The 14,089-nt window shown below is 40.2% G+C and overlaps 1 protein-coding gene across 1 annotated transcript; it reads left to right on the forward strand.

Annotated features, from left to right (window-relative positions):
• Positions 1-2,476: 2,476 nt before the first annotated feature.
• On the forward strand, positions 2,477-13,425 carry ATP6V1G3 (ATPase H+ transporting V1 subunit G3; the record flags this gene model as incomplete). Its single annotated transcript, XM_079536514.1, has 3 exons — positions 2,477-2,558; positions 9,958-10,058; positions 13,252-13,425. 3 exons carry the CDS (start codon positions 2,477-2,479, stop codon positions 13,423-13,425), a joined length of 357 nt encoding a protein of 118 aa, XP_079392640.1.
• Between the last annotated feature and the right edge of the window lie 664 nt (positions 13,426-14,089).

Consider the following 14,089-nt stretch of genomic DNA (forward strand, 5'->3'; position numbering starts at 1 on the left):
CACAAAACTCTGAGTAGTGAGAGAGCTGGATGAGATGCAGAAGAGGGAAATGGAGACACCTTTGAAAGAAGCCTCTCTGCCTTTGCTCCCTCTCATAACACCTTTGCCCACATCATCAGTCATCACATCAGCTTCTCTTCTCTAATTAAATGAGTCTGGACCTGACTTGAGAAAAAAAAGAAAAAAGAAAAAAAAGAAAAAAGAGGCCTGTGACTACAGCACAGAAAAGTTACTTATTTGTCTGGGTGATGAAGTAGGAGTCTGGTCAGTCAGTGGCTCACCCTACATTATTTTAATGAATTGTCCATGAAGTGGCATACGCATAAGGTGCCATGTCAAAATAGTCTGTCATCATCACCAGACGAGCTTCAAAATGAGTACTAGGTGGCAGTGTGTGTGGAGCCCAACAAATTGCATATAAGCATCAGTCAAAACTTCCCCCCGGGGGAGACATCCCAGTACCTGCTCTGTCAGGAATGCTGTCTTCTCATCCACATACTTGGACATACAAAAACTAACTGTAGGACAAATTACTAAGATTTTTTTTAAATTTAGAATGAGCATTAAAATATGTGAATGTGACATTTGCAGCCCAAACGGCCTGCTTTAGAAATGCATGCATTTTTAAATGATGGAAGAGCTTGGTAACCAGTTCAAAGTTGGAAATTTTTCCTATAAAAATTCATCATATGTAACTGTTTTCTGTGAAATATTAAAATCAACAGACTTTAAATACCAGTATGTAGACCATTACTGAGGTCCACGTAACACAAATACAGCGTTGAGAACTTCTCAGAGAAACAGAAGTAGCTCACTGCTGGCTCTTTTAGTTAATTCCAGAAGCTGTGAAACAGCCTAGTTTGGTAGCAGCTTTGTTTCATTTCTTGTAGCACAGAGATTTGCTTGACAAGACCCTTTGCCTTGAATACACTTTTGATGTCTGAGAAAAGCCTGGCAACATCTCTGCTTCCCACTTAATTTTTAAGTAACTGCTGCTTTCAAGTTCTGCACCCAAGTTTCTCATCCCACGTTAACCATTTTTTTTCCCTAATACTTTCATTTTCCACTTCTGCTTTTCTTTGCTGGTCAGATTACTTGGAGCTGAGCTCCAGAAGCACAACGGGCTTCCCAGCGCTGCAGCTTGCACATTTTCTGTACAACTGATTACCACTTCCTTTTTTATTTCTGAATAAAGCAAGCTTCAAGGATACGCATTAAAATCTTCTAAAAATAGTGCCATATCTGTTCCCTTGCATAGAGAGCCGATCTCTGATGTCAGCACTAGAGCTGGGCAGACATCTCACGTGGTTTCTGGATGAAGGTTGTTAACAAACCGTAAGGAGTACGTAAGTGCTCAGACCTTCCCAGAGAGAGCCTGGGTCACAAATCAAAAAGCAAAAAACTTCCTTTTCTCAATGCTACCATCATTCAGAGCGCAGCTGAAGGCAGTAACAGGGCAAGAGGCTTCTCCCTCCATTTTCCCACAAACCTACAACCACTTGGGAAGAAAAAGCCTTCAAACAATTTCCTCACAAAAACCAGAATGCATGAAGTGAGCAACAAGGTCGTCACAGATCTCCATTACAAATCTTGATGCGCTCCTCTCCCGTGCAATGCATGAAGTACCTTTAAGAGCAAGATTCGATTCTGTTTTAATATATCTTGAATTCTTATTTAAAATATTTGTGCAGCAGCACACAAGTCACCTTCCCTCCACAGGGAACAGATGTGCACTACAGCCAGGCTCCCACCTGCTTGACTGCTCTGTGTGTTCGTACAGCTTGAAAGGGAAATACATGGACCAGCAGCTACCTTCCCAGAGCCCACAGCCACCCACCAGCATGGCACTCAGCTCCCCGGGAAAGCATACCTACCCAGCACATGCCTATTTAACCCACAGTCCTTGATGAGCTCATTTCCTATGAACGTTTTGTTTTAAGAAAAAAAAAAGAAAAAAAGAGACTACCTTCAGGAAGCAGCATGAAACAGAAGCCTACAACCAATTCAATCAAAGCTATTTACGTACTGCCCAAGTCTGATTCTTTACATTCATGGGAAGTTTTATTGAAAGCAAATTTCAGGAGCCAAAATTATTTTTCTCCTTAGTTCCTCTCACCAGGTTTAACTATATTCCACTTCAACTAAATTCCACTTTAATCAGAAGATTAAAAAAAAAAAATACAATCACAGGCTACTTGGAGTGCTTTTCTCCTCTTTTCCTAGAGCATGAACCAGATACTTTGGTGATACTAAGGAGGAGGGAAGTTCCTTGTAAATCTAGTTGCTGTTTCTCCAATTACACCAGCAGCCTTTTATAGCAGAAGTAATCCGGACAGAGCAGGCTGGTTTGGTGTAATCTGGAAGGCTGTTGTAATAACTGACAGACAGAAAAAAGCACAGGGAAGGGCCTGGCAGCTGTATAAAGCTCCCTCCGAGCCCTGAGCCCTGTAGAAGTACATCAGCCTCAGCCACCAGCATGACCAGCCAGTCCCAAGGAATCCAGCAGCTTTTGCAGGCAGAAAAACGTGCCAAGGACAAGCTTGAGGAAGCCAAAAAGAGTAAGCATGTGGCCTGGTTTTACTCTCTTTTTCTACTGTAAGCTTTTCAGAAATATAGTGGCTCAAGGAAAAAAATTATTTCATCTGCACACATTGCAGATGTGCACCTATTCTTTCCTATGTGCCACTTCCCTTTCACTTGCACTAGTGCCATGCCTTTACTGCAGCAGGCATTTACCCAGATGCATACTTGGCTTAAATTCTGTGCACACATGTGCTTGTGTGTGTGTGCGTGTGTGTGTGTGCCTCTTTACATTAAACAAGGCTTTCTTTGTTATATTCATCCTGTCAACTAGATTTATTCTTGTTTTTTCTCTATGCCAATAAGGTCATTCCTTCTTTAGGTATTTAAACTAGAAGCCTACATGCCTCTGGTGGCCAGCTCCAGAGAATGAGACTCTAGACCATGTATTTTGCTTTACACACATTTTTAGTGTTCCTCTTTACTTGTGAAAACAAGCACCTTGCCTTTTAATCTCAACTGGGTGTCAAAAAGTATTTGACAATAAATTGGGATGGAAATAATCAAAGCCCCAGTACAATAACAAGAACTGAGACCGTTTCTTATAAGGTCTTATTACGAGCTACCAGCAAGTGATCAAACATTCTGTTTAGTATAAGCATATCTTGTATAAGTGTGCATAATCGGTATCCAAGAATAAATTCAAACCTTTATATTCTAATCAAATACAAGCAACAAAATAACAAGAAAATAAAAGCAATATCTCAACTTATAAAAAAAAGTTGAAACTTTAATAATTCCAGTAAAAGTAGTAATCATGAAAGCAAGAATACCATTCCATCCATCATTTTCTGTATTCATCTCCTATTGATTTTAACACAAAATACTGTGGCCACGGTTTCCTGAACGTAGGTTCCAACTACATGAGTCACAAACTTGCATTGGCCATGACAGATGAATGCTATTTCACATAACAATCTTGACTTAGAAACAGGAAGCTTAATGGCATCCTGCAGCACTGAGGTAAAATGGGTGAAGATCATAGAATGGTTTGGGTTGGAAGGGGCTTTTAAGATCATCTAGTTCCAACCCCCTGCTATAGACCAGGACACCTCCCACAAGACCAGGTTGCTCAAAGGCCCTGTGCAGCCTGGCCTTGGACACCTGCAGGGAGAGGGCATTCACAGCCTCTCTGGACAACCTCTTCCAGTGAAGATTGATGCCATGTGCAGCAAGATAGTGTGATAAAGCATTTTGTTTTCCAAGAAAAAATAGAAGCTAAAGAAAAATAGTCTATGTAATATGTATATTCCCTCTACATATCAATCAGCGTCATTGTGTGATGTGCTAATTTGTACAGCAGAGAAGTGGAAAAGTCTTGTCCCTTCCCTGAGCATCCAGCTGCTGCCCATGCCTTGCAGCCATGCAGAAGCAACAGCATTCTCCCATCTTCAAAAAAAAAAAAAAAAAAAAAAAAAAAAAAAAAGGGCTCACCAGAAGGGTGTTTGGGGTTGCTATTCCAAACTTGAAGTCCAGGAATAATTAGGTAGAAATTCAACCTTTCTACAGCCAGCTGAGGTGCTTTCAATGAGATTTGCTCCCCTTCTGATGCAGGGCAGAGGACATGCCTGGTTCCCCAGGGCAAAAAAACTGGGTGATCTGTAAGGGCACAACTTCACATGCAGGGAATGAGTAAGGTCTGAACACCAATTGCAGACTCAGTCCTTTAGCTGTGACAGCTTGACATCACTTACATTTTTGTGTGTTTGTGTGAGGTTTTTTTTAAACAACAAAAAAAGGCAATTTGGCTTTTTCTGAAACACCCAGTTTAAAAGAAGCTCTGTAAGTTAAGAAGTCTCCAAAATAAAAAGTATCATTATAGCATTCAAGTAATGACCAAAATGAGCATCTTGCTGAGTCCAGATATAAGCCAAGCTGGGTTTACTCCATTCTGCCTACAAGTACACTCCTCTGTCAGCAACCCAGCCCCACGCACAGCACTCATGATAAACATGGAGCTTCTTCTAGATAAGCTTCCTTCCAAATCCCTCTGAGTCTGAGTTCAACCCCTGCCCATGCCTACCAGTTCTGCAGTGCTGAGGGAAGAGTTATTCAGCAGCTACAGCAAACAAGCTGTAGAAGTTTTGTTTTCAGTAAAAACAGAATACAAATATTTCATCAGTATGACTTCCTTCTCTGTAACTCATCTCCACTCTCACGCTCTTGCTGTTGCTAGCACAAATTCTCCTTGCTGTCCTTCACTTCAGGTTTTCATGGCAATGTCACTGTGCCACTTTTGCATGCCTAAGTAAACCAGGAATGGCCTAAATAACTTCAGCCAGGGACTGAAGAGGTTTTCCTACTGCCAAATCCTGTTGTGCCAAACGAGAATTATTTCAGCAGTCTTGTTCCCAGAGTGATTCAGCAGTTGAATCAACATTAATGACTGCAAAGTCTGCCTCTGAGTGAGACTAAAATACAAGGAACATCAAACAGAATTAACATATTGAAGTGCAACCAGTTAACCTGAACACACCGTTCGGAGAAGCAAGGTGAGGGTGTTCTTCCTCACCTCAGAAGCACCAGCCCTGGTCCACCTCAGACCAGCTGGGATCAGCAGCTGCTGCTCTTGGCCGGGCATCTCAAAGCTCTGGTTGAGAGTGCTGAACCTGTTCTGCCCGTGCCAAGCAGCCCTGCCCCTGCTGAACCCTAAATATGACTTCCTTGTCACTGCAAAGTCTTTGCACAACACCACGGGTTGAGTAAACCAGATTATCCTATTTATGCTGTAATGTGAGAAGACGGAAAGGCTGGCTGCTCGAAGGTCACAAATGCAAGTCATTTTCAAGGAAATGCAATTACCGAAAGTACGCTTCTGCAAAACTGTCATGTTTACTGCTGAAACTCACATAATCAGAACAAAATGTAGAATGGACACACAGAGAATCATACATAAGCAGGTAATGGCCCTGACTGTTACTGAAATACGTGCAGCTGTTTGTAATGCAAAATCTACTTGGACCACTGAAGCTCACCAATAAATACAATTACAGTCACAAAGCAAAGTAAAAGTGTAGCATCGAAGCTCTTCTTGCTCAATATCCTTTATCTCACCTTCCATATCACATCCTTGGCCATATCATCAACTGATGTCATTTATACCTGACAATTTATTAACAGTCAATTGGTAAATACACATATGCAAGGCTGAAACCATCCAATCCATTAATTGTGAACAAAAAAGAGCTTGCTGTTCTCTATCCTTTTGTACACTGCGCTGCCTTGTCTATTGTTTTTTCCTTAAGCATAAATTGTATCCCTGAAATAACTTATCACAGAACCAAAATGTCAATTTCTGAAAACCCTTTTGGCTAAAAGAAGGGAAAATAATGTGTCACGTACACTGGATTTAGCAAAACTTGGATTCCTATAGATTTTTATGTCTTAGCTTGAATTTCTAGTTTCCAATACAATGGAAGCCTATATGAAACTTTTCAAGAAATCATGTTAAAAAAACCCACAAATATTAACATAACACTTAAGAAGAATGATATCAATTACATCCATCATGCTCACTTGGACAATACCCACAACATATTTTAACTAGCAAAAAGCTATATATACACTGATCAGCTGGTTTTACTGCATTTTATTGTAACTGCAAAATAGTCTTTAAAAATGAGCATTCCTAAATCCCATTTAGCAGACAAAAAACAAAGCAGAAAACGACAGAAACAGTCTTATATAAAGAAAACGTCATTAATTTTTGGCAGCTTATTCATTTGACATTTCTGTGCAGAAATTTAGCTAGAAGCCCAGATGATCTGTTTGAAAACAGAAAGATGATTTTAGCAAGTCAATTCTGGGGAAGCAAGATAACAGTGTTTAAGCAAATTAGAACCTAAAATTTTCAGAAAGATTTAATTCCTACTGCCTTTCTCTTGCAAGATGCTTGAATAAATAAATAAATCACTCTGGTTGCTCCAAATTTAACCAGAGTTATTTCATTAACATTGTGGCAATACCTATAAAGAAGGGCATAACCTTTCTTTATGCTACTAGTTCCTTCCCATGGATTGTGTAAGAGAATATCTAATACAGGGCTGACTTGCTACAGAAAGCTGGTTAAGATTAGTGTGATTTAACATGAAGCTTGGAGCCTGCTGATTCTCCCTCCTCTCCCTCAGGTACCATATCCAGGGCATAGTGGGAAATGGAGCCAGGACAGCTCTGCTCCATTGCTGCTCCCTGTCCTGAAGGATGAGAAAGAAGGAAGGACAAACAGGCAGCAGCAGACCTGGCCCTCACTGTATGTCCCTTGGGACAAAGGTCTCTTCAAACTCAGAGCTTTCTGCACCTCACCTTTTCAATCCTGGGGTAAATCTATGAAAGACAGGTTGGCTCGCCCATCCTTCCTCTTTCTCTAGCCCACTTTATGCATGATCTTGGCTTAATTGCTGTGCTCTGCCACCCATGAGGACATAAGGTTTAATATTAGCTCAGCTGTATGATAGAGAATCCCATCTAGAAGTCCAGTAAGACCTGGAAAAGGCAATTCTTTATTGTACATCTAAGGTAGCAGACAAATGGTTAATAACAGACCGATTAATTAATTTTGGTTTGCCTCTAGTGAAACAGCAGGTTAAGCTCTAGTTTCTGCTTAACTTAATCAGGTGCAGCATATGCACTATCGCATATGTTGGCAGTTGCTGCTTCTGTCCACAACATTCTCGAACTAGCAGTAATTTACTCACAGCTTTTCCACTTAATTAAATAGGAAGCAGCAGGTTCCTGCTGTGCCAATCCTAAAGGCAACATGAAAAAAAGAAAACAAAAAAAAACAGTGGCTATCAGTCTCCACTGACACCCTATGTATTGTGCTTATTGTGTGTCAGGAACCGACATGTATGTATATATTCACTTTTTGGTTCCCCAGCTGCATTGTGAGAGGTGGATGAACTGCACTTCTATAGTTAGCGTCTCTTTCTATTGTATGCATTTTAAATGGATTCATTTATCTACCTCGTGGCCAAATATGCAACATATTTAGTACAGATGGCCCCCCAGATGGAATTTGAAATTAAAATCCCACCATTTTTGAAATAATTTAATTTACTATAGAGATCCAATTCTTCAGCTGGTGAAATTGGCAGAGCTTCGTTTTAGTCACTCCCTCTGATCACAGTTCCAGAGAATCTCCTCCCAGTGCCATTTCTAAAGGAAAACCTCTATATTAAGCTGAACAGCTCTAAATTTGGAGATGAGAGGAAGAGCAATTTGAAAACACAGTTCTCATCTGGTCCCAAATTTTGTTCTCCAGATTGATATCAGGCTTTTACATGAGTCTGTCAGTTAATGATCCCAACACTCCATGACACAGTGACACAGAAGCTGAAGGTATCAGCTCCTGTCAAGTAAATTTAAACTTTTGGGAATTAAAATACATCATTATTCCTCTATACAAACTATATTACTTTCATGGCAGGAGAACTCTGAGATGAGTAATAGCCTGCACAGGTGAGTACACCACTGATGAACTGAAAGGCCGTAAAGCTGTGGAGCTCCCCACCATTTTCCTTCTTGCTGTAAAACCTCACCTCTCTGTGTTACCCACAACAAGTCCGTCCATGAAATCCAATGGTTTGAGAACCAGAACTTCAAAAAGAAATCCATGTTTCAGGCAAATCTCTGCTCCTGCTCACTGTCCTGCAGATAAAGCTTCTGAAGGGGCCACCAGCTGAGCAAATACTTTACCACTGGATCGGGAATTTTGCCCAGTCAGAAACATACCAAAAACAATGGCCTTCCTCTCACATTCGGCTCTGTTGTGCCCTGCCCAGTTGACAGATTGCTACATGTCACACCTGATAAGGCTTCAGAAGCCCAGCACAGGTGCAGCCAATCTGACAGAGCCACCTGGAAAAAACAGGTCTGAAATTGGAATGCACAGCTCCCCAGCTTAGTTCAGGAATGTTCTTCAGGCTTTCCAAAAAGATACTGTTTTCAGTGTACTTGCATTTGAAGATTTAAAAACAAACTAAAAGCTTTCTGAAAGTATTGATATTTCTCAGTGACATCAAGTAGGTGGCCACAGCAAATTAATGAAAGGGCATTTCATGCATCAGATTAAGCAAACATGTTCAGTTGTCCAGTTTTGCATTATCCTCATTTATGCAAGTAAACAAGGGATTTCTTATCCAGTTGAGCAGGAGTATCCTCTCCCACCCCTTACATTCTAGATATATAGGAGAAAGAGACCAAAGAAATAAAAAAAATAAAAACAACAAATCAGCATCAGTGCCAGCAGCTTAAAACTTAATGCATCAACTTTCAATGAAAGAGGATTGCTGCCCTATCAGTTAGTGATCTGCAGAAAGTAGCATAGCAGAAACATGTCAAGATCCACAACTTTTCCAAGTTTCTACATGCAAAGCATGCACACAACGTGTAACCATGGCATTGTCATGAGATGCTCAGTACTTCCTTCGTGTAAAAACTTATCACATGCCCATCAATCCCTCTACTTTCATCCTTGATCTAACATTGCTGTGACACCCAGGCCGTGCCTTTTACCTGCTCCTGCAATAACTTACATGGGTTTCATTTCACATACCCTTAGTATTTACCTAAGAACAAATTAAGCTTGTAAACACAAGCCTTCCCAAGGGGAAAAGTCTAGTTTTCACTACTGCCTAAAATGCCATTTTTAAGTTCATCATCCTATTTAAAAATAAAATGAAAGGAAGACTTCACAATAACTTTGATGTTTTCTGCACATTTGTAGAGAATTCTATCAGCTTCCTTTTTCTCTTAATCACCCACCTCTGCATTTAACAGATGTTCAGGAAAAAGGGTGGGGGCAAAGAGGACAGAGCCAGGAGATTGCAGCTCAGTTTAGTAATGGTTAAGATGTATCTTGCAGCACTTTGGAAATCTGCCAGCTCTAAACAGAACCCAGTTGGTGTGGGATGAAGGGATCCTGGCAGCCAATCGATGCAGAAAAACCTCACAAAATAACGTCTTTTCCAATCACTGACAACTAAAATCTGTTATCTGGCTGCTACTATTGCTGATGAAGGGAAGATAGATATTTATTTAAACACAAAGCTGTGATGAAAAAAAAGTCATTTGTGTTATGAGAAAACGTGTAGTTGCAAAAGGACTTCTGTTGTTAGCAAACCAGCAAGATTTTCATTTTGATGTGTGCTTTCGTGTTGAGAGCTGATCTCAGAAGATAGGTATTTTCACTCTAAAAGAGCCCTACTAAATCCATTCGGCTCTTCTACCAATTCTATGCAAATGCCACTGCTGCTCACCTTGCTCAAAACTTTGTCCAGGAAACTTCTACCCAAGTGAAATATCTCTTATGGTGGGAGATGCACCTTTTGGGATAATGTGACGACTGTGACATAAATCTGCATTTCTTCCCTCTGTTAGGAAAGGGAAAGAGACTGAAGCAGGCCAAAGAAGAAGCCATAGCTGAGATAGACCATTACCGGTTGCAGAGGGAGAAGGAATTCAGGAACAAGCAAACGAACGTAAGTGAGACCTGTACGGGCTTTTGCAGTAAACCAAACTGTGTCAAAGAGCAGGATGTGGACACTCATAAACTAACCTGGCCATGCTGATTAAACACACCTGTCACACGGGCCTCACCTATGTTGTGCATATACTTCAGTTTGACTTCTTTCACAGGATTGGAATGCATTTGTACCTGATATTGTGGATTTTAACTACTGAAATTGTCCTGATTCTGTATTACAGTTCACATTTGCCCTTTGGAAAGCATTATCTCCCTTAAGCAACAATACTTTCAGGTTCTCCTAAAGGAGTGTTCCAGAAAGACCTCGTTTCCGCCCCGAAACTGGAGGTTGAAATAAGGTAGATGTTCCAGTTAAAAATCCCTCTTCCACTTCTGTGGAGAGATCAGCTCCCTCTGTTCCACTTGAGCTTTTTAACTGCATAGAACAGTACATCTTTGATGAACTGAAATCACCCAAGCTTTGGAGTTTTTCTCATCTTCCTAGAAACAACTGTCTGGATATTTCCATATCTGAATTGCAGTTCGTTTTATATATTTATGGCATTTTGCTGTCATCTCTGCCATTTTCATAATATTTCACAAACTATTCTCTTTTTGCTTGGCAATTTTCCTCATGGTTTTCTTCTTGTTTCCTTCCTGTTTGTTTTGTTCAAAGGAAAGAAAACTGTTCAAAAACAGTAACAACAAAAAAGCCAAGGAGGTCAAATAAAAACTGCCATATAAATATATTATTTCAGACATATTTCACATAATACATTTCCCAGCAGAGATCATAATTTTTAGAACATACACACCAAGTTTCCTGTATGCACTGTCAGCCTCCAGACACACTACCAGTCTGCCAGGCCAGGTGGAGTTGTCTTATACAAACAACTTCAGATTTTTACTGATCCTAACAAAGTAAAAATGCATCTAAATGTCTTAAACTTCTCAACCAAACAGAACTTCCTGGTTTAGTCTAACATACACAGCAGAGGAGAAAAAAAAACTTTGTTTTGGTGCACTCAATATTTTCATCATAAACAAAAACTCAAGCTGCAAGCAGAGGCCATTGTTCGACACCTGAGCATGTTACACAAGCAGGCCAGAGCAAGTATTGCTCCTCGAATGAGAGCATGCTGTGTAAGATCACTGCAGCCCTGCTTCAAGTTCCCTGGCCCCATTATGCTGAACATTTAGCTACCTCAGAGCAATGTCATCACGTTTAACCTGCACTTATAAGGCAGTGAGGAGGTAACCCAAGAAGGTCTGACACCCAGCTCAGTTTGCTGGCTCGTGTATGCAGACACTAATATAATTTTTGGTCAGTCTCACTTAATGCTGTTTCTCATCTTACTGTGTGTTGCTGGACCTTACTGGGGTAATTTTTCCTGTCCCATGAGATGTTCGGCACCAGTTCAAAATGAACAATGACAAAAAAAAAGTCATGATTAATATGAGGTTAGAGTGACGAACAGCAAGACTTTGTTTTCAGAAATAACAACTTTTCAAAAGAGACATACAAAATTGAAGTTCAGAACCCAAATTGGTTTTCATAGTGCTCGTGGTGTTGCACTCAGGTCTGAGGTCACTGAACTCCGGCATTGTGAACGCTGGCTCCAAACCTGTGCTTTCAGAAACGGAGTAATGCATTAGCAACTTCGGAATGCCTCTAACATAAAACCAGCGTGGGCAAAATGATGGACAGACTATAAAGGTCAGAAGAAAGCACAAACTAAACTGAACATTGCCTGGATCCTGATAAGAGAACGAATTCAGAAGTGGAGTGGAAATAAAAGATGAAAAATAGGATTAAGAATCAACCATCTCAGATCAGTATTGAGCACAAACCAGGAGAGCAGGTTCCTGATTTAGAGAAGCTCTTCTTATTATAATCCTTTCCTTGAGGTTTTGCAAAAATATTTAGTAGCTGGATAACATGCAACCATCTGGGATCTCTAGAAAGTTATTTTCCCCAGTGGAAAAAATCAGCTTCATAAATCTGGTTTAAGCTGTACAATCTTTCCCACATGAGACCCTTACAACTTGTCTAAAAGCTAAAATAAAATGCCAACTAAAAATAGTTACTACAGAAAATGATACTCTTTTCCCAGTGTTTACAATTGTGTCTACATCCTGTATTTCTTCCAAATCAGAAAATGTTTTACATCTGGACTGCAGACAAACTTCTTACTACGTTGCCAGGTACAGATAATTGCAAGCGTGATTTGTGCAAAAGGAGATCATAGTTCAGCTGCCTCTCCTTCTTTCAAGTACTAAGTTGGGCAGAAGTCACATGGAAAATACAACTAATGACTCCTCCTGTTTGAGGTCATCCTCTATGTACCCCTACTACCATCACAGGTTAGTCCAGCTGCTAGTCCGCCCCAGAGAACTGTGGCAGGAACAAGGAGAATATGTTATTTATTACTTTCTTACTCTGTGTGCAGAAATGTCTTCCGCTCTTCCCCGTGGAATTCTCCAGCTGAAAACAAAATCCTCTCTCAGTATCTGAAGGACTTTTCCATAAGGGAAGAATGCGAGAGATGTTGGGGCAGTGGGGGAGGAGGAACAAAGCCACGGATTTGGAACGTGTGCATCTGTTTATAACATAACCTTGCTAAAATGTTCAGCGAGCGGAGAGTCAATTAAATTCTAAGCGAACGTCCTGATATTAACTGTGCCAGAAGCTGTCTGGTACTTTGCCAGATAAGAAAATGTAACATTAAAAGACCTTGTCTGAGGCCTGTTGAGGGTTATACATCGGTAGCTGCTGAAGACATTTCAAATACTCTGAAACTCTAACAATGCAGTTTCGGGAAGGCTTTCCCATGTTTTGCTCCTTAGCTGTGCTCGCATTCATTCTGAATGAGGCCAAATGAGGCACAGGAGTGCTGAAACTTAGTTGACTAGTCATTAAAACAGAAAATGAATAAAATGAATGGTTAAAAGACAAAACACGTACAGCATTGTTCCCACAGGGAGCTGGGAAATTTGCATTACATGGGAGATTCCTATTGCTAATGAGCATATGAAAGAGTTGCCTTTAATTCTGTTTTCATGTGTATGGTTCAACCTAGATCATACCCTTACTGTTAGAAAACAGTGTGACGTGTTTGCATTATGTTTATGCTAGACAATAAAGAGAAGTGCAATAAACACAGTCATGCATAATGTCTGCCTTGCTTAGAGGACTTTTGCTTTTTCAGGTAATGGGCTCCCAAGGTAACCTCTCCGCTCAAATAGAAGAGCAAACAACAGAAACCATCCGTAACCTCACCAGCAGCTACCAGAAGAACAAGGAGAGCATGATGAAAAAGCTTCTGAACATAACATATGATGTCAAGCCCGAAGTCCACCAGAACTTCAGATACGCAGCTTAAGATCAACTATATCTAGGGGAAGGTTGTCTGTAAAAGGTAGCCTTGTTTCTTAATAACCACAGATAGTTCCTCCTCTATTGTTTCTGAATGTGTGAGAGAAAACACTGAAGCCAGAAGTGTACAGTTCCATAAAGGTTTTGATGCGATAACAACCATGCAGGGTTTCACAACCATTTGTTGGAATAGTGTTGTTCCCTGTTGACAGCCTAGCCCCTGTCATTTGGATGGGTGCAAGTCAATAACTGCAGAAGAAATGATTATTTGACACCAGCAGCTTTTCAGTGGGAGTCTTTTTCATATCAAATGTTCTCTACTAAACGGGTTGTTGCATAATGTCTGTTTATCTCAATCTTTAGTATAATTCAAGTCACATGAAATAAAATACTACAAAAAATAAAAACAAAGCATTTCTATTTAGATTGCGACACATGTAGCAGTCAGGTTCTGGAATATAAAGGAGCAGTCCAATTTTGGAATATATGGGAGCTGCCAGTTTTTGGTGAAAAATAAGACGTCAGAATAATTCTCATTTTTTTAATCCTAATTTAAAGCAAAATATAGATATCTTGGGTAGAATTATGTTCAAAAAGCCATATTCAAGGTATCACCCTGTTGTATTTAAATACATCATGGGCTTTATCGTAGGGTTTTTAAGTCTGAAAAA

This window comes from Tetrao urogallus (genome assembly GCF_951394365.1).
Source record: "Tetrao urogallus genome assembly, chromosome: 5".
In the NCBI taxonomy this organism is placed as follows: Eukaryota; Metazoa; Chordata; class Aves; order Galliformes; family Phasianidae; genus Tetrao; species Tetrao urogallus.